Here is a 27,025-nt window from a genome sequence, read left to right as displayed (position 1 = left end):
GTCAGGTCTCCCTAAGTGCAGAAGTCTATAACCAGTTATAGGCTTAGGAAAAACAAAAGGTTAAGGCAGTCACTGGAAGTAAGATTTTCTGGTGAACAAAAGAAGGATGAATGACTACCCCCATTTAAGGAGTGTTTAGTAACATAACCAAAGAGCTCTGTTCCCAGTAGCCAGTTGAATGGTGATACAGTGTTATCTTGGAGGAACACAGAAAAGGGGAGCATAGAAAAATTAGCCTTTAGCAAATCTGAGAGTTCCCAGGCGAGTGCATACATGTTGGCTTCCTTCCTTTTCCATTTCAGCAATGTATGACAGCAGGAACAGCAAATTCATTTTGTGCTACTTATTGACCTTGTCAGCTCACCTTTACAGACAAAATGGAGGTTTTTGAGTGTAGATGATAGCATAGAGACCCAAATAAGAAACAGAATGGTGCTGTTGTGCAGCAAGGGGGCTGGCATCTAATGTCTAAGAAAAAGCTACTGAAGATTTAAAGATAAAAACTATGTTTACGATTAGCAAATTTAGCATTTTTAAAAGAAAAAGGTTTGCTGAACAAGCAGGGGGGAACAGTCACTTAGAAGTGTGATCCTTCTATTCATTTAAATCATAAAAAGTATTGCTCCTTTTTTGGAATCAAAAGGAAATCCTGCAAGATTGTAGGACAGGATGTGGATCGATCTTCAAATGATCTAGAACTCACATACCTGATATAACATTATTATGTAATTCTTCATGCCCTTAGATCTGTCAGGGTCTATTTCCTCTTTTGCACAGGTGAGACCTTCAAGGTCATGTATGGTAACTGGACCTTCTCTATGGTATTACCCACTTGATGGAAGACCCTGATCATTGAGGTTTGCTTGGCTCAGACTTTATTGAGTTAAATATGTTAAAACATGGTTACTTCAGAGGGCATTCCTAAAATAGTCTCTGATCTAGAACTCATTAGGTAGGTTAACTGGACTTTCTGCATTGAATATATAACATCTATGTATGGTTACATAATGTGCTTGACATTCAACAAAGCAAGTTCTTAGCTAACTGGGAACAATTCAAACCACTGGTCCTGTGACCCAATTCACACATGAACCTTGCTGTGTGGGTGGCTCTTTAAAATGCAACTATGTACAGACTACCCTATTTCACAAGCTGTTTGTGTAAGTGACTCTCTGTGTAATTCTGCAAATTTAAACCTTGCAATTTCAAATGACCACGGAGCAGTATATATAAAATACTTGGAAGTTGTTAAATCCCCAAACCTTGGGAGAGTGGGTCAGAATAACATTTTCTAGCTCCCTGGTCCCTTTTCACAGCTTCCATTTGAAGAAAGAATTTTTTTAAAAGGAAGAATGTGCTAGGGATGCATCACTTTAATGGAAGTGACAGAACTATTCAGGAAATGTGTGAATTAAAATATTGTGTGAGCCCCAATAAAAGCTTTACTAATGAGAATGTATTTAAATGCATAGTTATTTTAAAATGTGACTTTTATGTTCTTTTACTATGGCAGAGTGAAACCTTCACCTCCTGAAGGAGCCAAGTCTAATCCATCGAAGAGGCATAGAGATCGATTGAATGCAGAGTTGGATCGCCTGGCTAGTCTCCTGCCATTCCCTCATGATGTTATTGCCAAGCTGGATAAACTGTCTGTGCTTAGGCTCAGCGTTAGTTACCTAAGAGCCAAAAGTTTCTTTGATGGTAAGAAATTTGAGTTTATTTTCATAACTGACTATGAAATGTGTGTACTGTAACTTTAGTCTTATGCTTTTTTTTTAAACTAAACTAAAGTACTGAAGGATCAAGTATGCCAGTAAGAATAATTTTAAAAGAGTTGCACTCCTTTTAAAGACCTATTTTTAACTAAAAAAATTTAAATAGTCTTAATCAGCCTGCAGAATTTTCATCACCCCACATTTTTCTTCATGCAAATATTTTCTGAGGCACGATGTGGAAAAAACCAGCCCTAATCTGACTACAAGGAGCTAATGATTGAACATGGAGCTGTGTTGATCATAATTTCACTGTTACTGTATGTGACCCGTGGAGCATTGTCAAATACTGCATATTTGGCTGTTCATTATACATGTCCTTATTAACAAAGAAGTGAACTATCTCTCTACCCCTACCCCCCCCCCCCCAAGGCGGAAGAAATGGGCTGGTTGCTATTAATCCAACCATAATATGGCTGGTAGTGCTTTCTGTTAGCTTTGTCTAGTTTAGCAGCTATTACCATTGCTGGTTAGGAATAGTCTGGCTATGTGCTTCATGGACTGGTCACCTTTTGATTGGATTACTGTAATGTGTTGTATATGGGGCTGGCCCTGAAGGAAACTGGAAACTTCATATAATGTAGAATGCAACCACTATAATTTTAACAAATGGGGATCCATGAGATCAAATTCCAAGGGAGTTGGACTGGCTGTCTAATTCCTTCTAGACTCAAGGAAATATGCAGGTTATAACATTCAAAACCTAAGCTGCTTGGTACCCATTAGAGCATGCATGTTATCCTCTAGAACAGGCATCCCCAAACTTCAGCCCTCCAGATGTTTTGGACTACAATTCCCATCATCCCTGACCACTGGTCCTCTTAGCTAGGGATCATGGGAGTTGTAGGCCAAAACATCTGGAGGGCCACAGTTTGGGGATGCCTGCTCTAGAATGTAAAAGTGTTTCAGCAGCCAAACTCTGTTATAGTTATGCTGATAGGCCAATGCAAGGGTATATGGGACCAAAGTGGATATTTTTCTTCCTTACAATTTCTCTGTGCTTTACAGTGCTCCGTTAAGTATACTTAAGTTAGACATATGATAGCATAATGGATCTTGTGTTCACCACATTGCATGGTAATTAAAGAATTAAGCAGTATAAGGATTGCTGCTTTGTGAAACACTTTGTGAAACATGCGAAACGGTGTTTGGGCTGCCTTGGCTTAAAAATATAGAGTGAGGGATTTTTGACATTGGAGCATGACAAGATTTCCCCTGCAGTCCTACAAATCTTCTCCAGAGGATCTTCAACCCTAAAGGATCTCCTTCCCTGCTCTTTCTAATCATGATGTTGTCTAAGTGTGGGTGGGGCTATAAGGGAAAGGAGAGGAAGGGAAGGGGAAGTCCTGGTGCCTGTTCTGTTAGCTGACAGACACAACTGGATATTTGCCTTTGTGCAAGTTCTCCAATCTTAGGTAGTTAATTAACTAATAACTGATAGTATACCATAATCATATTAGGGCAAAATTACAGAAAGTTAGAAATGTCGTTAACAGATGAACTTTGAAATTGGTTACTTCCCCCACAGCCAGCAGTTTTATATTCCTGTTTTCATCACAAGCGAGGGTCTGGAACCTGAGCTGGGAGAAAAGCAATTGGTGGGCAAGAGTTGCAGGAGGAAAGAGAACAGAAATCCAGTGCCCTGCATTACAAATTGCCAAACAAGGAAGCAGTGGCTGGGCTTTGAAAACATCAGGAATGTACAGATCCACCCATAGCACCCAAAGGATATAGCAGTGTGGGGACTTAACTCTAAGCAACTAGTAGAAAAATCCTAAACTTTTCACTGTAAACCAGAACCTGATTGTTTCCCCCTGGGGTGGCGGACATCCTTTATCTCTGGAGACATTGATCTATTAAATTATTACTTCCCTTAATTTCTCACGCACCATGCGCAGAAGTCTCTACATGTAGTTTGCATGCCTGCAGTATAAAAGTCTGCTGTGCTTAAACAAGCAAACTGTTTTAGAAATGTTTATCCTTTGACTTCCCACACTTTGGATATCAGAACAAAGCCATGCCTGTGTTGTGCACTTCTGGCTTCTCCTCTTCTGCGCCCATTCCCACCCCATGCAGTTGTAATGTCAACTGTTTCCAGTACATGTCCTGCTTCTTTAGACTACAGTGTAGTGGCAGCTTTTTTTCAGAGGCAACCCGTGAGGTTAAGAAAGTGTGCACTGGCAGCCATGTACTTGCTTCCTTTGTTTGTTCTCCTCCTCCGCTCTTGCTAATCATGATGTTGCCTAAGAGAGTAAACATAGAAGAACAAGTGAAAGGAAGAGAAGTTTGTCAAAAGGAGCAGGTTCTTCTAGATACAGCACCAAGTAAAAGCACTTGTTTCTTAACTTACTGTATCTGCTAAATGTATAAATGTATATTGTGATGTGGAGCTGTATCTCCTAGGCTCATGTTAACAGTTAACTGATGTGAAGGGAAATGCTAAATGAATAACAGGATACAAATGAGGGGTGTGTGAATTCCTGAGGAAAGTAAAATATAAACGTGCAATCATATAATCGCATTTGAAAGGAAACCCAAGAATTTGCTATAACAATAGTCTCCCTCTCCAAAAGAAACACTTGCATTTTTCTGTGTTTAAATAATCCATTTTGGAAGTCAATTAGTTAGACATAACCAAAGAATTCTTCTAATGATCTTATTAAAAATGTGTAAACTCTGAAGGTATCAATTTTATATACAGTTCACATGTAGCTTGGAAAATGTCACCTACTTACTGTTCATGTAAGATGTACAGTTTAAGCAGTTGTTTTTCAGAACTGAAACACTCATGATTATTGAGTCACCACTGAGGAACAGTTAAATTAAGCATATTTGCACAAATGCCTACATTACAGATTATTTATACTTTGTGGTGCAGAACTTTAAAAAATATATATACATGATAATTTCCCCTAAAATTTAGTTTTTTAAAGAAATATCCAGTATACAGCATAAAGATTTAATATTCTTATGTTGCAAAAGTGTGATTGCAAACTGGGGCTTGTGGCTTTACCTTACCGTAGCTTAATATGTTATCTGAACTATGGCATTTAGTTATGGATAAAGTCCTACTTATACATTTCTTGCATGTAGGGCATTGCTGGGTTTAATCCGGGGCAGGGGCATGCTTTTATTGTAAAGAACCCCAATGGGCAATTGGTTGCTCATGCATTGGCTGAACACAACACAGTTGTTGGAAGAAGGTGATACAACGTTTGGGGTGGGGCTAAAAACATTCTCTGGATTAAACACAATTGCCTTTACAAATGTTAAGAATGCTGAAAAATGCAAACAAAATTTTAGGAGGGATTATCATGCTTTTCAGGAAGTGAATTGTTGAGTTAAATTATGCTTTATTTAAAAGGGTTGTGCTGCACTTTTGGAAAATGGGCTGTATTTAAGGATACTAGGTAATCGGATATGTACTTTTTGTGGGTATGTGCTGACATTTTGTGGGAGTTCTTTTACCTGTGCTTAGCTTTTAACTTCATGTTTAATTACCTCAGATTTCCTAAAGCTAAGGCTAGGCACATAAAACTTGTTAAAAATAGATGTTAAACCTGTCCTGTCGTGTTAGTTCAGTTGATATGTAAAATCAGTGCTAAAGATGGGGAAAAACATCGTTCTTCAGTAGTCTTTGTATTGACTACTCCAAAATGAATAGCATTTCTCTGTCGGGTTTTAGATTTTTATTAGCAATTAGTTCTTCTTAAAGTGTTGAGCAGCCAAAAGCCTGAATTCTAGGTTTAAAGATTTTGTAAACCATTAAATGAGAGATAGAAATCATATAGTGTGTTTTAATACAAAACTTAAACTGAAAATTACAATAATTTTTTTTGTAAGCTTTTAAAACTTCGAACAGCTTGTTTTCCCAGGAGCGAACTGTTTATTTACTCTGCCTTTTTGTCTATATGACATCAACATACAGTAGTTTGTAATACAATTCAAAAATCCACGGTACCTATTCATACAGAAAACCCATCTAAAATCTGAATAATAGTATCTCTCTAATCTTATGCTTGTGAATTTTGAAGTGAGTGGCTTTGAGTTCAGTGGTGCTTCCTCTCAAATTTGGTGTAGGATAGTAGTCTAAGTATACCAGTAGAAACTGAGCAGCCCTCATTTTAAAATCTGGAGACCAATAAAGAAAATTGTAGTTTTCCTTTTCCTAAAATGCTTCTATTCTGAAAATGTGGCAAGTCTTTAAGATGTCACAGCACTCTGATTGTTTTTGCTGCAAACTCAGGGGGCTAACAAGGCTACCCCTATTGAAATAATTTCTTAATGTCTCAAGGCTGTACATGTTCGGTAACTGTGCTTTCAACCTATACTTTGGGCAACATATTTTCCCTTTATGATCACTGCTTCAAATGTGTGCTATATTTTTATATAGCATGGAATTCTAGTATCACAATTTCTTTCCACTTAGGAGGTCTTGGTTTCAAACTGTGTGTGCTTTTAGATGGCCTTGAGCAATTCAGTCTCTCAGTCTGTTCCCAACTATAAAATAATTCTCCTAAAGATTGAAAGAATATATTTGCACACTTTCTGGTAACACAGGGCTGAGGTAACACCTTTGTGCTCTTTCCAATACACTGAGAAAGCAGTTCCTAGAAATAACAGGGAGTGGATGTCATGTGCTCACTGAGGCTGCAGTTTTTCAGTTCCCTGTTTATTCAAGTGTCCAGTACAACAACAACAACAACAACAACAACAACAACAACAACAACAACAACAACTTATTATTTATACCCCGCCCATCTGGCTGGGCCCCCCAGCCACACTGGGCAGCTTCCAACCAAACGTTAAAAACAGTACAGCATCAAACATTAAAAACTTCCCTAAACAGGGTTGCCTTCAGTTGTCTTCTAAAAGTAAAATAGTTACTTATTGCCTTGACATCTGATGGGAGGGCGTTCCACAGGGCGGGTGCCACTACCGAGAAGGCCCTCTGTCTGGTTCCCTGTAACCTCAGTTCTCGCAATGAGGGAATTGCCAGAAGGCCCTCGGTGCTGGATCTCAGTGTCCGGGCTGAATGGTGGGGGTGGAGATGCTCCTTCAGGTAGACACGACCGAGGCCGTTTAGGGCTTTAAAGGTCAGTACCAGCACTTTGAATTGTGCTCGGAAACGTCTTGCAAGCTTGGGATTTTCACTAGCAAAGAGTTAATGCATGCCTGTTGTCCATTTCCTTTGTAGTTAGCAGGTTGAATCCTTCTCTTCAAGAAGATAGCAGGTCAGCGGCTGTAGACTTCATATGTGGTTATTGTTATGTGGTTAAGTGACTTTATATATATGAAGGATCTGTTCACAATTTTCCACTGGTGCATGAGTCTTGGGCTTACTTTATTCCCACCCATCCCCTTTTATAGTGAGGAAGAGAAGAATGAAGGCGTTTGCTCCTTTTAAATTATCAAAAGTTCCCAGTTATGCCCAAATTCAGACAGCTGTGGTTTCAGAATAAGCCAGGATTTGAAACCAGACTTGATGCCAGTATGTTATAAGTCATCTGGCCTCGCATCAAGACTTGCTTAAAGAAGGGAGACAGTTGGGCTTCAAACTGAAAAAACACAGCATCAAAACATCTTTTTTCAAACTTAACACAGCCTAGATATGTGGTATGCTAACAAGAATGGCCCAAACTTGCATTTATACACTCACCTGCATGCAATTTCCCCCCCTTGCCTATGGCTTCCATGTGAGTGCTTAAATCCAAGGCTGGTGTAACATTTAATGAGCTTGATCTGTTTTTAAGAAGTGTGTTTGTATTGCTCAAAAGTACATGGGACATGAGTTGCTGCAAGAAACATTATTTTACTGATATTCCAAACACTCTGCTTTAGTTTAAGACACTACACATCCATCAGGTAGGCATTCTTTGATAAACATGAAAAACTTGTAAAGAATTTGAGTTTAATTTTAAATGACACTGTTAGAACACCCTTTGTGTAGCTTGAGTGAGAATTCAAGGCAAAGCATATTTTTCAGATCATATTCTTCTGCATGACTCAGCAACTATACTTTGTTTCTCACAGAAATTCCTGTTTTCTTGTTTTGATTTCATCAGAATTCCAATAAGGCTTTCTTACATAGCTTTGTAGATGTTTACAGTTAAAGCCATTTATAATATGTTTTCCCTATATAAACAAATGCTCAATTTTTATAAAAACAAAGACTACTTTGTGAATTCTCTCATGAAGCACAAGCTGAAGAAGGTAAAGGTAAAGGGACCCCTGACCATTAGGTCCAGTCGTGACCAACTCTGGGGTTGCGCGCTCATCTCGCGTTATTGGCCGAGGGAGCTGGCGTACAGCTTCCAGGTCATGTGGCCAGCATGACAAAGCCGCTTCTGGAAAAGCAGAGCAGTGAATGGAAATGCCGTTTACCTTCCCGCCGGAGCAGTACCTATTTATCTACTTGCACTTGGTGTGCTTTCAAACTGCTAGGTTGGCAGGAGCTGGGACCGAGCAACGGGAGCTCACCCCATCACAGGGATTCGGACTGCTGACCTTCTGATCAGCAAGCCCTAGGCTCAGTGGTTTAACCCCCAGTGCCACCTGGGTCCCTTCCATTCCATAGTTAGTGAAGAATAAAACTCATTGACATCAATCACTCAGGATTTCATAATGACCTTGTGGCTGCCTGAGGATTAGAGGTTACTAGCTGGTGGAAATTCTCTTGAAGAAAAGAACAGTAGTGTTTCCTGAGTCCCTAGCGTCTGATAGGAATGCATTAAACAATTATATTCTAAATCAGAGAGTGGGACAATAGGAGAATCAACAACATTCATAATGATGTATACTTGCTTACTGAATTTTACATGCTAATTTAATATTTGCATAAAACACTTTGCTCTCTAGTGAGAGCACTGTGGTGTATATTTCCCCCCTTTTTATGCAAATCTCAAGTTCTGTAAGCATCTGGAATGAATAACATGCATAATTATGAAACAGATCAGTCTTTGCCATGTGAATGTAATTTCTTCTGGCAAATTGTAAGGATCCTACTGTAACCTCATTTTAAAGTGATGAGATGTGTGACTCTGTAGGCTTGTAGGTTCAAATCGATTTCCTTTCCAAAAATTAATAAAAGGTGCACATGTTGCATTTTGATGGAAATTTTAATCAATCTGAAAGACTCATAATATATACATACTTCATAATCTAATGAGGTATGTGTTGGTTATCTAAAGTACCTAAAGCTTTAAGATTTTTTTGCCAAGTAACTTTTTTTCTGACCTAGAAATTCACATGGATGTTCTCTGTTGTATTGAACTTCATGACTATTTTTCTTGTTCATTTTAGCATGATGTATGAATTTGTCCTAATTCTCAAATTTCATAGTGTCATTTTGGCACAACAAAAACTGAGCATGCTTGGATGGTAGTATATTACAAAAATGCACATATGTTATACTAGAAAAGAGGCAGCTTCCTATATGACTTGCCAAAAATATGTAGAAAAAAGACAGAATGGAAAGGTTTTTATTTTTGAGCTTTTTAAAGAGATGGGTAGAGTTTTATTTGCAATGCAAGTCAAATAAATCTAAGTATAATTGCTGAGTTCTACTGTCTTAAGGATAAGAGCCAAGCAGTGCTGACTTCTGCCTAATTTTCATTTGTATGCTTTTCTATTTATGCTGTAGAGAAAGGTTAATTTTCATTTTAGTTAAAGTACTGTACTGCACAATTTGCCATCAGAGGAAACTCTCACACATCAAAATGCAACATGTTTTTCTGAAGATCCTATTTAGATCTGGACATAATCGTGGAGAAACTTTTTACATTTACAGATGGTGTTAAATAGTGAATATTTCTAGTAGGCAGAGCCCATTTCCTATTATAATTTTGTGGTAGATTCTGAAGGCAATTTTAAAACCTTTGATCTGCTTGTGTGTATGGAAATGGTACCACTTAGTGTGTGGTTACATTTCTAGAACAGAATTTCCAAAGCTGATAGATTTTGAAATTAAAACCTTTAGTCACCAATATGAAGTTCTGCAAAGACTCCAGTGCATAGCTTAAGAGTCCGCGATGACTTATTTCATTGTTGGAAACAACTCAGCATACTCATATCTACACTGAGCCATTACTGTATTTTTCAAATCTAATTAGTAAAATGTCCAGATCCTGGTGACTAAAGTTCTTTGGGTGGAAAAGCAAGTCAAGTCCTCCCACAGTCTTCCTTATCTGTAGTCTGTTTTCTCTTGAACACCTTAATGGTAGGCACTGAACATCAAGTCTCTTCCTGTCTGCAGATCCTGGATTGTTGTTCTTCATCTGTTGTTAGACTGTGACAAAAGTCAACCATCACAATATCTGTTCAGATCCTGTGTCCTCTTCATTTGGAAAAGAGTAGCAGGCATTAGTCCTCCTTCACGTCCCCCCACCACGTGTGAACAACCAAATGCCATTGGTATTTGGGCCCTTTGAGATGCCATAGGTATTTGGGCCCTTTGGGCAAAGCAGTCTTGTTTTCCTTGCATCTGTGTGGAGGGTGCCTGTGTGATGGAGAGACATGGAGAATTCATGGTGCAGCAACTGCCTCATTCAAAGTCCTGCCGGCTACCTTTGGTCACAGTAGGATGTAAGGGTGATCTCTCCCCCGCCCCATCCCATTTGGAAGAGAATTGCATAGTTTGGGGGCATGTGGTGAGAATAAGGGGGTCAACATCCCCTCTTGGCAGGTTCAGTGAGAAATGTGACTTCTTGGTTTTAAAAAAATGTCAGCTTCCTGCATCTTTTCCCTGCACCCACCAGTATCCATTAAGTAAGTAGTGAGATTGATTTTCTTTTGTGTGCCAGTTCATGATTTAAACAGCTTTTACTTCTTCAAGCTTTCAGGGACACTGCAGTTGTGCTGTAAGATATTATAACTTTCCTGTCATGCTGGGGGGGAGGCTTCAGAAACAATGACCTTCTTAACGGTGACAAAGCCTTCCCCCCTCACATACCACTATGGGTTAATAATTTATTGTCTTGTACTAAAGGAACACCTGCTAACTTGGACTACACTAGATAATTATAGCTTTGCAAAAGGCATCTACATCCACACAAAAATGCTCAAAAGTGTCTGTTTAATCAATGCCCAGGAAACGGGCTTTCCCTTTCCAAACAGAAGCTATTACAGGTTAAAACATTTGTACAGAATATCTGATGCACTGCACCATAGGTGGAATCAAAAATTAATTATCTCCTTTTTTGAAATGAAATGATGGACTAGAGCCTTTTCTTATATATTAAGTGCTGAATGTTTTCAGTCATCTGTTAAATGGCATTTAATCGCTCATTGGAAATGCCCCTAAAAACAGATAATATTTTGGATACTATTGTGAGCATACGTCTTATTAAGATCTTTATGAGGATTTGCAAATGAATCATGGTTTTGTATTGTGTGAAACCTTTTCCAAGTGCCTTATTTCCCCAAAGCCTGCTATAGTCAAGATGTTTTTCTTGTGGTGGTATTAAATGGGGGAGGGGTCCAGAATTAACTCTAGCTGTTTTCCCAAAGCATCTTTTGTATTGTGTGGCTGCCCTTCAGCCTGCCCTTCAGGTTGTCAGTTGCTAAGGTTATGAGCTTTCTTGATGAGTCTCGTACAGCCTCATTCATATTGTTGGTGGTTTATTAAATATTTAGATGGTGATGTTCCCAGAGTGCTTTCTCAGCTAGTATATCCTCCACCTGTTTTAAACTGAGCATATATTTGAACAATCTTACATCTTCTGTAGCGGGGGAGGGTTCTTAATTTGAAGCTGGTTTAATTATTTCGTTTAGAAAATTGAAGTATTTCAAGAAAGAATTGGTATTTTAACTTTTAAAAATTTGATTAGATTTAAAGAGCCACAAAAATACTGGATGAGGTATGCAGGCATTGCCTGCTTGTCACGTCGTGTTAAATGCCTTCTTGATGTGGAATATATACAGTGTGTTCACTGTTAACTACTTTCAAAAACTATTCCTTGAAGAGCAGCAAGTAGAAAATTGTGACCTTTTCCATTCTTCCTATTGTTTCTTCAGCCTAACTTTTGTGTCCCCACCCCCTGTTTCATATAGAGTTCTCTTCCATAAAACAAAAAATTACTGTTGTTTAATTAGCTAAGGAGAAGAGCAGATTTTCAGATTAGTCTGGAAGTCAGGCCTTATGAGAAATGGTTGAGAGAATTGGGTATGTTTAGCCTGGGAAAGAGGAGACTGAGAGGCGATATGGTAGCTATCTTTAAATATCTAAAGGGCTGTAACATGGAGGATAGAACAAGTTTTTCTCCTGCTTGAGAGACTAGAACCTGAATCAGGGGGTTCAGGTTACAATAAAGAAGATTCCAAATAAACAAGAATAACTTTCTCACAGTAAGAGTTGTTCGACTCCCAGAAAAGGTGATGGACTCTCCTTCTATGGAGGTTTTTCAGCAGAGGTTGGATGGCCATCTGTCATGTATGATCTAGTTGTGATTCCTGCATTGCAGGGGGCTGGACTAGATGGCCCTTGGGACTCTTTCCAACACTACAGTTCGGTGCTTATATGATATATGTGTTTTCACTCCAAGTATAATTTTAAAGCTCTTCTGTATCATGACATGTAGTGGTTCTGACATTTCAGTGTTGTTTTGTCAGCTACCTAACCTGAAAGAGAAGTCAGTCTCTCAAAATAAACATAAGCTGGTAAACAACCATCAACAACTTAATACCGGTATTTAGTATTCTAAATTGTCCCCCCCCACCCCTCCTTTTTAGTTAACTTTTGGAAGTTCATTGCAAATTGATGATCTTCATTAGCATTATTTGGAACAGCCATGTTATTATTGTGGTTTATTTTTTAAAATATAAAAGAAGACATTTATTACTACAATTGAGAATAAGTTTCACTGAACATTATGGGATTCACTTCTAATGTTAATAATTTATTATTTATATGCCACCTGTCTCATTTGGTTGCCCCAGGTACTCTGGGCTGCTTCCAACAAATTATAAAGCCAAAGTAAAACATTAAAAACTTCCCTATACAGGGCTGCCTTCAGATATATTCTAAATGTTAGATAGTTGTTTATTTCCTTGGCCTCTGATGGGAGGGTGTTCCACAGGGCAGGCATGACTACTGAGAAGACCCTCTGCCTGGTTTCCTGCAACTTCACTTCTCGCATTGAGAGAACAGCCAGAAGGCCCTTGGCACTGGACCTCAGCTGAACGATGGGGGTGGAGACACTCCTTCAGGTATACTGGGCGAAGGCCGTTTTGGCTTTTAAGGTCAGCATCAACACTTTGAATTGTGCTTGGAAATGTACTGGAAGCCAATGTTAATCTTTTTGGATTGGTGTTTTTTTTTTTAAAACATAATTTTTATTAATTTTACAAATTACAAAAAACGGTACATACATAAACACCTTTTCCACCTCCTTCCCACCCCCCTCCATGGGTCCTCCCCTGCCACAGAAGTATCCCATGTAGGTGAACAGTCAGAGATGGTCCATTTTATGCTTGGATTTCTGCCCTCCTCCCCCTCCCCTGTCCCCAAAGCCCCCCCCCCCCCTGCCACCAGGGAGCTCCAGTAAACCAGGGCAGTACGCAGGAGGTCATCCATCCAACCATCTATTGTCATACCAAAAAAAAGAATAAAAAGAGAAAAAAGAGAAAAAAGAGAAGAAAAAATAACAAAAAAGAGTAACAGACAATACAAAACAGAAGAAATCTTTCTTTCATTCATAATTATTAAACCATATTTTGTGGGCTTCCCCACCCTCCCCCCTTCCCCAGTTTTCATCCCTTTTTTATCATCTTCAACAGTTTCTTATTTTATAAAAATACACCTTTATACCTTATACTACTTATAAATTAATTATTATCATTTTCACCTAATGTCCAAATCACTGAAAAATCAAACTCCCATTTTTTCTTCCCGTGCCTAATTTTTATCCCCTCTATAAGCCTCCATATTTTCACATTTTTCCAAAATCAATTCACTTTTAAAACTATAACTATTCCCAATCTAACCTTACATCCCCGATTACCGGTCTGGTGGGGGAATACTGTACTTACACACATAAACAATTGTGTACCATATACAGTTCTGTATCATCAGTATTTGGAGATGAACGTATGATGAATGCCATCTGACAATGGGCAAGTTGCAAAAATGAAGTTGTGGAAACTAGCAGCCACAAATATCAATGACAGGTTTTACCCTAAGGTCTTCATCTGGTTTCTCAGCAACGGCAAGAATAAGTGATCATACGATGGGCCAGTGGTGGAACATCTGCTTTGCATGTAGAAGGACCCAGGTTCAATCCCCAGTACAGTGGTACCTCGCAAGACGAATAACTCGCTAGACAAAAGCGTCTAGCGATTCTTTGTTGCCTCGCAAGACGAAGCTTTCTATGGCCGCGTCTCGCAAGACGGGGTTTTTTTTGCCGTCTGCCATTTGTTTCCGCAAGACGGAAATTTTCGTAAGACGGCACAACCCACGTAACAAATTATTTTCGTCCTGCGAGGTACCACTGTATTTCCAATTAGGCAAGCACAGGAGACCTGCTACCAGACAGTATAGAGAAGACTGAAGCTCTGTGTAAGACAGTTCCTGTCTTCCTTAATGTCAGGCACTATGCAACATTTCTCATCCTTGGTTTTTTGTTCTGTCCTAAAGCAACATGCTTGTAAGTGGCACTTCTGAAGTACAGTATGTTTGACTGGGATGGCCACTGGTCTTAGTATTGTGAACAATATTTCTACAGCTTTTGATGTATTTAATCTTCATCTGTTCTCTGTTCTTTCAGCCAGTGCTTCTTTGTACTTAATCTTGTTACGGTTCTTAAGCTTATCTCCATCAAAAGAAGTCAGCTTCAGAATGGCAAATAATATAAGCAAGGTTAATTTCAGCCACCAACTTGTGAAATATTCTATGCCAGTGTTTTCCAGAAGTTCTCTTTCATTTTCTGGGACCACATTCCACCACCCCCCTTAGCCCAAGTACTTTCTTTATCAAGGAAAAAGGTGGGGTGTAAAGAAATATATAATAATAAAATAATAATAATAATAAAGCACACCATTATATTATAAATGCTAAATAAGCACCCTGTATTAGAATTCACAAAAGCTGCATACTATGTACAGTTTTTGTAATTTTCAATATGAACTTTAACTCTTTTTTTTACTTCATAAGTTTCCTGGAGTTGCATCATTCAGTCACAGTACAATATCGCAGTATAATACAAGTACTTTAGTTTTCTTAATACAAACAAAGATTAAATCCCTAAATGGCCTCGGCCCAGTATACCTGAAGGAGCGTCTCCACCTCCATCATTCAGCCCGGACACTTTGCGGTCCAGTGTCGATGGCCTTCTGGCGGTTCCCTCACTGCGAGACGCAAAGCTACAGGGAACCATGCAGAGAGCCTTCTTGGTAGTGGCGCCCACCCTGTGGAACGCCCTCCCATCAGATGTCAAAGAGATAAACAACTATCTGACATTTAAAAGACATCTGAAGGCAGCCCTGTTCAGGGAAGTTTTTAATGTGTGACATTTTAATGTATTTTTAATCATTGTTGGAAGCCACCCAGAGTGGCTGGGGGAACCCAGCCAGATGGGTGGGGTACAAATTTATTATTATTATTATTATTATTATTATTATTATTATTATTATTATTATTATAATTTTCTTTGTCTTCAAAGCTAGAAGCTACAAAAAGGACTTAAGTATGCACTCAGTTCCCCTCTTAAAACTGAAAGCATGTCATGTTGCTTTTCAAATTTCCCTGGGTTTGAAAATCAAAGTTTGAAAAAGTACCCCACAGTATGCAGGTGATAAAAACCATCACCTGCATGCTCAAGAGGTTTGATAAGAATCAAGTGAAACAATCTCCTGAAACCTTCAAGTATATGTGCAGATGAGACCTTATGAAGGTGGCAAAATAGAGAAACACATGCACACTGACCACTGACACAGACTACAGTGAAGAGGAATAATTATTTGTTTTAATTCACTTTGTGTTTACATTAAGTCCATCCTCCATTACCGTACCAAGTTAATGGATGACTAGGGAATGGCGGATGGTTTGAGGCTACAGTATGATTGGGAAATAGAGAAGCTTGTGCTGGTAGCCTTACCCCCAGTGGTAATCCAACAGATACTTTAAATGTGAAAAAGTTGTTTTGCTTGGTGAAAAATGTGAAAAAGTTGTTTTGCTGGTGTTCTTAAACCTTTTTCAGGTACCATTTCTCAGCCTACTCAGATATCCTGCCTCCTGTATCTGTCCCTCTCAACCATGGTTTTTTTATGCAGAGAAACAGATTTGAATTTAAAGTGACACAAAATGTCATTCACAGAAAAGCTAACCAATTTATGACTATTGTGACTATTGAGGGCACATCTTTTTCCTGTGATAGAATGCTTTAAGAAAATTGCAATTGAAAAATTCAGTGCAACTCTGTGCAGTAGATTATAATATGCCTTTGTTTGCAGTAGACTGCTATTGTTTCTTACTAACAGTGGTGGTATTCTATTAGTGTGTAGTAGAATTTAGTAAGCCTGTAAGCTATCTAAAATATTTGTGCTTGAACTGGAAGATTGGATTTAATGCGCTTGAGTTTAAATTTTTGAGAAAACCAGGCTATGTGCGAAAAATTCTTGGCCTTTTTCAATCCACTAGTGGGAGTGTGAAATGGGCTTATGATTTTTATGCATTTTAGTTATAATTGGGTTCAAAGCCAAATATTTATCTGTAAAGCCAAGGGTGAGACCCAGAAAAACCTTTGAATGGTTGAAGGGCAAGAGTGATATCTCCAATTTCTGCTTGTTTCCCCCATGGGAATGTGTTTTGTGGGCTCATACAGCTTCAGTGGGAGGGAGGAGGTGGGGAAGTCCTGCTGCAGAAGCAGACCTCTGTTCACAGTTCTCTGAAACCTGCCCATATCCTTCAGTGATACAGATATTCCAAGGAGATATGTGATAATTTTGATTTTATCCCAGCCATCAGTTTGCATGAAACTCACGCGAATGTTGTACGATCAGGCTATGACTTTTTCCGTAAGTTGCATCTTGTAAATTTGCTGCTTTGTGAGTTGAGAAATAAACCAAATATTTGAACTGCAGCGTTGGAACACAAAATGACTTCATGTATCAACAGTGAGGAACGTGGTGCATTTGGAGACTGTTTGATTAGGGAGACCAGGTTGCCCGATTTCTCATTTCAGTTGAGAGAGCGGGGGGAGAATTGTAGAGGGTGCTTCATTCATAAATCTGTGTGTAGCAGCATATCACCGGTGACATGCTTCTTCTCACTTTTCAAATACGTTTTGTCTAATGGAGGTGAGAGAAGGGCAATGGCCTGCTCATAGAGGAGCATCCACTTCATTAACAATATCTGACTTTATTTTAGGACTGCATAGTAGGAAGCAAAGCTAGGGAAGCTGCATTCCCAGACCTGGCATTTTGGTCTCTAGGAAGCCAGAGCCTGAGGCTCAGAACACACACTAAGTGTAGTGACTTCGAAACTTTGCATAGTGTATTGTTTGGGGACTTCCTCAAGGAAGTTGATAAGTCTTTATTTTCTCTTCTTTCTGATCTTCCTCCCCACTCCCCACCTCCATGTCACCTTCCTTCTATGGAGCTTGAGTTGAAGAGAATAGATTTATAGTTCCGCAAACCTGCATTTGATGCTTCATTCTGGGCGGAGAACAAGAGAACACACTGCACCAAAACAATATGACCTAGTGACAAAAGCTAGAGAACTGACCCGTCTATATATAAAAAAGTGTGTGCTTAAACGAAGTCTGAAGCTGCCTACTTATTTCTTTTTGAGATGGTCTTAATTTATGTATTGCCAAATATGCAAATAGGAGTCAGATAAAAATCAAATTTACATAATTCTTGAAAAATGTAGCTTCCTAGGCAGGAGAAATCAGGTCACAGGGCAGAAAACCACAATACTAGTTCCAGGCAGCCAGAATATCTCTCTCTCTCTCTCTCTCTCTCTCTCTCTCTCTCTCTCTCTCTCTCTCTCTCTCTCTCTCTGTGTGTGTGTGTGTGTGTGTTTGTGTGGTGTGTTTCTAACAGCAACTTCATGTGTTTCATGGCAGTTTGCTCTCAAAATGCAGTGAACATATCTTCTGTAGCATGCGTGCTTCCTTGTCTCCCCTTCCCCAGTCCCAGCCATTCAGTGAAATTCTGCTATTCACAGCTTCTTGAGCTTGTGATCAATATTCTCCAATCAGTGTTCTTACTAGCTTCACTCTTCCCTTCATTTATAGCTTAATTCTTGCCAAAGCGGTTTCATTTATCTTCAAAATTATGTAACCCTAAACTGAAAAACAGTTCACTTCATTTTCCCTGTTAAATATGAAATTAATAATGCAAAATGTTGAACTAGCTTTTTCAAATAATTGCAGTTTTTATTTATTTTTTTAAAAAATTATATATAAGACATGCTGTGTTATCCCATTTTACAAAGACAAAACTACATGCGAATTTGTAGCACTAAGAATTGGAGCAAACACAAGAATCAATTTCTTTGAGAGAAAGCTTAATCCTATCAATGTTGCAGCATTGGATAATAGCTCTGAGAATTATACTTACTCTGTTATTTTTGGAGTTTTTCCTCTTAAATAAGCATTTCCAGAATATGTAGTTTTAGAAATAGTACTTTTTTGGTATTTTGTGTTAATCAACTCAAGTGATAGTTTGTTCACAGAAATGTTACATTTTTATTTCTTTTTCTGCAGTTGCACTAAAATCATCCAGTTCTGCAAAGTCTGACAGAAATGGTATTCAAGAAAGTGGCAGAACTATAAAACCTAGAGAGACCATGCTAGAAGGAGAACTTTTACTACAGGTACTTGTGGTTATGTTGAAAGAATTTCTGTGGGAAATAATCTTGGAACATGTGTTTAATTTGCTTCATTCATCAATAGAAGCGTGAGCAAAAACTTTGCATCTATTCCAGTTACCACTTCAGGCTTTTCTTTAATCTTTTTCTAAGATCTAGAACATAATGCCTTACTGTGTATAATGGGTGCAAGAAATAAACTAATGAAGCAGACCCAGTAGCTAGCAGGGCTACAACCTTGGTTCATGATTCCTTCAGTGTTGCTGGCACCTGGCACCCAAACGTAGACAAAAACCAACTCCTTTTTCATGGGAGCAGTCATGACAAATTGGGTGACAGTATCTCAAGTTGCCCAAACCCAGGCAAAACAGCCACAGATGGGACTAAACCACTTTCCAAGAGATATAGTAGATGTTTGATTAGATGATGGGCCACATTTTCCTAGATGCAATTTCTATGGTAACATTCCTATGAAATGGTCATCATGTAACATTATTACACAAGTGTCTTTGATTTAACTTTGGATTTAATTTTCACATTGTAAAACGCTTGGACGTTAGTATTGCATGCCTAATGTACTAGCAATCTCTCTCTTGGGGGTTATTGTAGATTTTATGTAAATGCTTTGAGAATCGAAAACTTAGTTTTCTGCTGCTGATTTGCTGTTTGGTATTGGCCAGAATAATAAGTGTGGCTATATTAACTTTTTTCCTGTGCTTCTTGTAATATATATTAAATTAAATTTTTAAATCCTCTTTTTCAACATGCAGTATCCTCTTTTTCAACATGCAGTATCAATGTATTTTTCAAATTAAACTTGTTGCTGTTCTATCTTCAGGCATTAAACGGCTTTGTGCTGGTGGTCACATCAGATGCACTCATATTTTATGTTTCTTCTACAATCCAGGATTACTTGGGTTTTCAGCAGGTAAGCACTTTTTCCTCTTTCAAAAAAGAGTACAGTACTTTCAAAGTTTCGTGTCTGCTTCGTGTATCGAAAGGCAAATTTATTTGTCATGGTGGCTTCTAGAGGAATCCCAGAAATGGTAACCTCCCTGGGTAACAATGGTTGATGCAAGCAGGTCTTAAGGAAACTGTAGAGAAACCTCTTATTAAAAACAACAACACTATGACCTGTTTTTAAAACTACCTCTGTTTCAAACTTCCAGCTTCTGTCTGCTCCATGAAGACACTGGGGGAGATTATATGGAGAGTTGGGCTTTGTCACTTGCTGCTATCAGTAGCTCTCTTGAGGTTTCCATGTGAATGTATGTAGGTGGCACAAGGGTGTGTGCACCAGCCCTCCACCTTCCCACTTTCAGTGCAAAGTCCTGAAGAACAATTCTAAGCACATGTGCGAAACTCAGGAGGGTCAGAAGGAGAGGGGTTACCAGGTGTTGCACAAAATATGAAAATAAGTAAATAAATTTTGCAGCTCCTGTGAAAGGATTAAGAACTCTAAACAATCATCAGCACCCTCAAAAATTGATGTTCTTACTATGAGATTTAAAGTTGATTTAAAGTCCATAGCATAAATGTGACTTTGATTAGTAGACTAGTCCCCCTTTTCACAAGAAATGGTAATATATTTTATTATCTTGATTCCAAATTAAGCAATAGAAATGCATAACCTAACTTATATCCAGTTGTTGGAACTTTGGCTGGCACTGCATCAGTTGAATGCATACTCTAGTTAGATTTGAAATAAGCAGATCAGTTTCAATCCTGTTCAAGATACGCTTAGCACCTTTTGGATGTATTGCAAGGATATTGTATTCTTTGTTTTGTCCCCAATTGTATAAGTAGTTTTAATAAACAATTATAAAGGATTTTAAAAACTGGTTTTTGCTGGATTAACTTTCCTTCTTTATTAATTCTATAGGAGTCCATTAATTGTAGTGGACTCTCTTACTTAAAATGTCATGAATTGTAATATTCTTTGTAGCAATCAAGCACAGGAATATTACTTAGCATTTTCTTTGCTATCGTTGTTTCTTGAATATAGTCTGATATTATACACCAGAGTGTATTTGAACTAATTCACACGGAAGACAGACCAGAATTCCAGCGCCAGCTTCACTGGGCTCTGAACCCCGTACATTCTACAGATTCTGGACAGATAATGCAAGGTTAGTATCTGTTAGTAGCACTAGCAAATAATTTGTGTCTGTCTTTACGAGACATACCTAGGAAGAAATGTTTATAGGTATTGAGGAGAAAACTTCACACTGCCTTCTCTCCTACTACCTGCAAAGGTGCTTATCTGTAATGGGGACTGATACTAATGGGACATGCATTACATATCTAGAGGTTTTCCAAATGGCAGATATTTATAAAGTGTGTTATGCCTTAGCGATACCTCCCACTGTCATTCTTGTTTAGAATAGTATTTGAAACCCTGGTTACAAAGGGAGTTGCCATTATCATATGAATGAATGTTTGTCTAAAAGGAAGTCTTAAATGATCTTTTCATATAGGTGATAATGGCTTTTCACAGTCCGCAACATATTATAACCCAGAGCAGCTACCTCCAGAGAATTCCTCTTTTATGGAACGAAACTTCATCTGTAGATTACGCTGTCTCTTGGATAATTCATCTGGGTTCTTGGTGAGTACAGAGTTGCATTAATGTCTGCTTCACACCTAACAGGATACTATGATTTCAGATTTTTCACTCAATTTTTAAAAGAAACAAAAAGCTATCTGTGAGGGACAGGGGATATCGCGAAGTCCCTCCCCTCCTGAGTTCAAGCCAATCACCGAGCACAGGGGAAAGCAGAGAGAGTTCCGATTCCAGTAGGGAAGCAGGAAGTCGGGTCCGAGGCTCAGGCAAGGTAGAGGAGCCAGGGTCCCAGGCGGGACAGGAAGGGGCGAATAAGGGAGGGAGACCCATCCCCCCAACGCCAGAACTACGCAGAAAGAGGAGGGGAAAGAGGATGGGTCTGCCAAAGCTTTTGTGTTGGAGAAAGACGCGCCAAAAGCCATTAGGAGGTTCTGAAACCGACTGATCACATCACTCCGTGTAAATAGCATGACTTCAGCACTGTAAATACGCAGCACCAATAAAAGAATAAAATGCAGAGCTGCGTAGCGTCGTTACTCTGAAGTAGTCCACTCCGGCCACTGTGACAGCAACCTCCTAATCCTTTTTTGGGCTACTTTGGAGTTGCCGGGATGAGCGTGTCAGAGGCGGAGAAATGGCGGCAGATCGCGGAGCAAGCCCAGCAAGAACTGCAGCAGCTGTCGCTGCAGGCGCAGGGGGAATTGAAGGCAGCTAAAGAAGAGACTAGGAAGGTCCAGGACAACCGGCTACAACTTGCGGAACAGGTGAGAGCGCTACAGGAAAGAGAGCAGGAATTAAGGGCGGTGGCGGTAGACCTCCAAAACAAGCTGGATGCAGAGAAAAACAAGGCGGGAGGGGCACCCCAAGTCCAAGTGCTGCCAGGAAGGAGAGCCGGGACGCTAGTAAGCAAGTTCAATGGAGACCCGAGGGAATATCAGGGCTTTGAGACTGAGATTGTGTATGCTCTTGAGCTGCACCACGCTGAGTTCCCTGATGATGAGCACAGGGTAGCGTTTATTGTGGAGCACCTTACCGGGGCAGCCAGGGAGTGGCTAAGACCGTTAATCGCAACAAAGAATCCTTGCATGAAGAATGTCAAACTATTTCTAGAAGGTTTGAAAACGATGTATTCGTCCGATAGTCATATGGACCAGACTAAGGAGGAACTTCATAATTTACGCCAAGGAAATATGACAGTTCGCGCGTATTGGGCGAAATTCACCATGCTGGTGCACAGATTGGGGTGGGAACTCGAGTCACCCCCAATGCAAGCGGCGTTCTACTTGGGGTTGCATGAGGAGGTGAAGGATGAGCTCTCGAGAGGTCCAAAGCCCAGTAATATGGATCAGCTGAGCAAAGCGGCTCTGGCGGTGGGGGTGAGACAGGAATCCCGGTGGAGCGACAAGCAAGCAACGCGCGCAAAGCGGGCTTGGTTCCCACGGTCGCGGGAAAAGCCACTCCCCCAACAACCCTTTCAAGCCACGCCTGGGGCCAGTCAGGACCAGGAACCCATGCAGATTGATAGCGCGCGCGCGCGGGCTTTTCAAACCCCAGCGGCGCCAAGACGCAAGGAGGGAAGGGGTGGGAATTGCTTTCTCTGCAACTCCCCCCAGCATCTCGTCAGAGACTGCCCACATCGCAGGGAGTGGCAAGGAAAGGCGGGAACGGTTGTGCCCTCCCCCACTGACGCAGCACCACAGCAGGGAAACGGGAAAGCCTGGCTGCAGGAGACAAGGGGCAGCAGCCAGGCACAGTCAGCAGACAACAGCCCCAGCCCACCCACCCGCACAGAGAGGAGCAGAGCCAGCCCACCCCTCCCAGAGCAGGAGTGGTTCTAGAAGTGACGCTCACGCTCCCAAATGGCTATCCCCTGACGGTCCTCGCCCTAATTGACAGTGGGGCGTCAGCGAACTTCTTCTCAAGAAACTTTGCAGAAGAGCACCAGATCCAGCTTCTGCAGCTGGATTTTCCTCTGCACGTGGCAACCATTGACGGCAGAGAGCTGCTGGGAGGGGCCATCACGCATCAAACCCCCCCCATGAGAATGACGGTGGGAAGGCACTCAGAGACACTGGCATTCAACGTCACCACCATCTCAGACCCCCCCATCGTCTTGGGCATGAGCTGGCTGGCGCGCCACGACCCCTCCATCAGTTGGCACCAGAGATGCATCACTTTTGGATCGGACTTTTGCCTGGAACATTGCATGCAGCACCAACCAGGGGAGGGGCCTCCGATAGCCACGGTGGCCACCATGCACATCAAAGGGGGTGAGGCGATACCCAAGCCGTACTGGGACCTGCAGGAGGTCTTCAGCGAAGCGGAGTCCGACCACCTACCCCCACACAGGCCTTTTGACTGCCAGATCAACCTGGTGCCAGGGGCAACTATACCCCCAGCCAAGCTGTACGCCATGTCAGACCAGGAACTGGAGGATCTGCGCGCTTTCATCGACAAGAACCTCAAGCGGGGGTTCATCAGAGAAAGCAAGGCAGCAGGGGGCAGCCCGGTCTTCTGGGTGGACAAGAAAGACACGCAACAGCGCCGTCTGGTGGTGGATTTTAGACGACTGAATTCAGTGACAGAGCCAGTGGCTTTCCCCATGCCCAGAGTGGATGATCTCCTGACAGCGGCACGCAGGGGCAAGATTTTCACCAAGCTAGACCTGAGGGGGGCGTACAACTTGATCAGGATCCGGGAAGGCGATGAATGGAAAACCACGATGTTCACGCCTCTGGGCTCTTTTGAATATCTGGTGATGCCCTTCGGGTTGCAAGGGGGCTCAGCATGCTTCCAGGCCTTCATGCACCACGTCCTGGGGTCCCTCCTTTTCAGGAAATGCTTGGTCTTCCTGGATGACATCCTTATCTACTCCGATGACCCAGTGCAGCATGTGAAGGATGTCAGGGAGGTGTTGCAGCGCCTGAAGGAGAACCACCTGTATGTGAAGCTGGAGAAGTGCAAGTTTCACACCAAGGAGGTGGACTTCCTAGGCTACAAGCTGTCAGACAAGGGGCTGGCGATGGACAAGGACAAGGTGCAGGCCATCCTGGACTGGCACAGCCCCAGGACGCGCAAAGATGCCCAACGCCTACTAGGCTTCGCCAACTTCTACAGGAAGTTCATCAAGAACTTCTCTCGCGTTACGGCTCCCATCACTGACTGCCTGAGAGGCAAGCAGAAGTTCAGGTGGACACCAGAGGCGCAAGCAGCGTTTGAAAGCCTCAAGAGGGTGTTCGCCTCAGACCAGAACCTGTTCCACGTGGTTCAGGACGCGCCCCTACGCGTGGAGACAGATGCTTCTGATAAAGCTGTGGGCGCCATTTTGTTGCAACTGGACGCCAACAGAGAGTGGAGACCCTGTGCCTTCTTCTCCAGGAAGTTGACCCAGCCAGAGCGAAACTACACGGTGTTTGATCGGGAACTTCTTGTGATCCACGCTGCGTTCCAGCACTGGAGACACTTCCTGGTGGGCGCCAAGCACCCCATCCAGGTGTGCACAGACCACAAGAACCTGGAGTTCTGGAGAACTGCCAGGGTGCTCAACCAGCGGCAGATACGGTGGGCAGAGTTCTTCTCGAACTTCAACTTCTCCATACACTACATCCCGGGAGAGCAGAATGTCAGGGCGGATGCCCTCTCCCGCAAGCCAGAGTACATGGAGGAGGAGGCGCCACCGGCACCCAGGCACATCTTCCCCCCGTCAGCTTGGTCCTGCGGAGCAGCAGTGGTAAGCGAGGCAGAACTCACAGCACTGACGGCAGCGGATGAATTTGCCAACCGCATCTTCAGAGAACTGAGAGGGGGGGGGAGCAGGCAAACGACTTTGCAGAACGCAGGGGGCTGCTTTTCTACAAGGGTGCACTGTACCTGCCCACCACCCAGCTTAGACGTACGGTCCTCAAGCAGATGCACGACAACCCAACGGCGGGTCATTTTGGGAGGGACAAAACCGCTCACCTAGTCATGAGACACTTCTGGTGGCCAGGGGTGCGGGAGGATGTGAGGGATTATGTAAGGGGCTGTGACACCTGCCAGCGGGCAAAGGTGGTCAGAGCGCCACCAGCAGGTTTGCTGGAGCCCTTAGCCACACCGCACAGGCCGTGGGAAGTAGTGTCCATGGACTTCATCACAGACCTGCCGTCGTCCAGGGGCAAGACCGCAGTGTTGGTGGTGGTGGACCTCATGTCCAAAATGTGCCACTTTATACCGTGTGCCAGGGCGGTCTCTGCAGAAGAGACAGCCAAACTGTTTGTGGATCACGTATTCAGACTGCATGGATTACCTTTGAGGGTTATTTCGGATCGTGGCCGCCAATTTGTTTCCAGGTTCTGGCGGCGGCTCATGAACCTCCTGCAGGTGGAGGTCAGCTTGTCGACGGCTAGACACCCGCAGACCAATGGACAGGCGGAGAGGGTCAACGCCATTCTGCAGCAGTACCTGAGATGCTACGTCAGCCAGCGGCAAACGGACTGGGTGGATCGCCTGCCACTGGCAGAATTTGCCTACAACAATGCGGTGCACGTCTCCACAGGGGTGTCGCCCTTTAAGGCCAATTACGGGCGTGACCTCAGATCTTTCCCAGAGAGGGAGGGGGAGGAGGAGGAGGAGGGCCCACAGGCTGAGGATTGGGCAGCGGAACTGGAGACGGTGCACCAGCAGCTCAGAGAACACTTGGAGAGAGCCAAGGAAGCGTACAAGAAGGGGGCAGATCGCCACAGGCGACCGGGGGAGGTCATTAGGGTGGGGGACAAAGTGTGGTTGTCCTCGGAGGGCCTTCCCATCAGAGGGCGATGCAAAAAGCTGGCGCCCAGAAGGTTGGGCCCCTTCACGGTCACGCAACAGGTCAACCCGGTGGCATACAGGCTGGCACTGCCAGAGGACATGAGGGTGCACCCTGTGTTTCATAGATCGCTGCTGTCGCCGTACAGGGAAAGCAGCAGGCTCCGAGACAGCGAACAAACCCCTGAGGGAGGGGGGGAGAGGGAAGACAGGGAGCAACTCAATGAGGCCACGGCCATCCTGGATTCAAGGTGGGGGGTGGGGGGACTGGAGTACCTCATGGCATGGGAGGATGCTCCACCGGCCCAGAATGAATGGGTCCCAGCCACTCAGATACAGGAGGAATTCCTGGTAGAAGAATTTCACGCCCTCTTTCCCCATAGACCCAAGCCCTGGCACATGGAAAGGGAGGGGGAGGGGGAGGAAGCACGGGAGAGCAGTTCACCATGGCGCTGGGAAGCGGAGTTTGAGGAACCAGAGGATGAGGTATGGGTGTCACCGAGATCCACCCAGTCAGAGGAAGGAGCAGATTGGCAGAACATTTTTACCCCCACCAGCTCTGACGCCACGGACTTTTTGGGATTCCCATCCTCCCAGGCGGAAGGGGGGGGCTTGCAGGACTGGGGGGAGGTGTTCACACCAACGGGCTCGGAAAGCACTGAGTTCTTAGGCTTCCAGTCGTCACCGACACCTGGGGGGGACCTGGGGAGGGGTGAAGGAGAGCTTGGGAGGGGGGTGGATGTGAGGGACAGGGGATATCGCGAAGTCCCTCCCCTCCTGAGTTCAAGCCAATCACCGAGCACAGGGGAAAGCAGAGAGAGTTCCGATTCCAGTAGGGAAGCAGGAAGTCGGGTCCGAGGCTCAGGCAAGGTAGAGGAGCCAGGGTCCCAGGCGGGACAGGAAGGGGCGAATAAGGGAGGGAGACCCATCCCCCCAACGCCAGAACTACGCAGAAAGAGGAGGGGAAAGAGGATGGGTCTGCCAAAGCTTTTGTGTTGGAGAAAGACGCGCCAAAAGCCATTAGGAGGTTCTGAAACCGACTGATCACATCACTCCGTGTAAATAGCATGACTTCAGCACTGTAAATACGCAGCACCAATA

General features: G+C 42.5%; 1 protein-coding gene across 1 annotated transcript in view; it reads left to right on the top strand.

Annotated features, from left to right (window-relative positions):
• The window catches only part of AHR (aryl hydrocarbon receptor), a 52,235-nt gene that overhangs the window by 9,926 nt on the left and 15,284 nt on the right, over nt 1–27,025 (top strand). The window contains exons 2-6 of the mRNA XM_035128917.2: nt 1,514–1,701; nt 18,476–18,585; nt 19,418–19,507; nt 20,585–20,708; nt 21,057–21,187. Of these exons, the coding sequence (XP_034984808.1) occupies nt 1,514–1,701; nt 18,476–18,585; nt 19,418–19,507; nt 20,585–20,708; nt 21,057–21,187 (643 nt within the window). The remainder of the gene's footprint in view (nt 1–1,513; nt 1,702–18,475; nt 18,586–19,417; nt 19,508–20,584; nt 20,709–21,056; nt 21,188–27,025) is intronic.

Source organism: Zootoca vivipara, chromosome 12 (assembly GCF_963506605.1).
Source record: "Zootoca vivipara chromosome 12, rZooViv1.1, whole genome shotgun sequence".
Lineage (NCBI taxonomy): Eukaryota > Metazoa > Chordata > Lepidosauria > Squamata > Lacertidae > Zootoca > Zootoca vivipara.
Note: the sequence above shows the minus strand (reverse complement) of the source record. Positions and strands in the feature narration are given on the sequence as shown.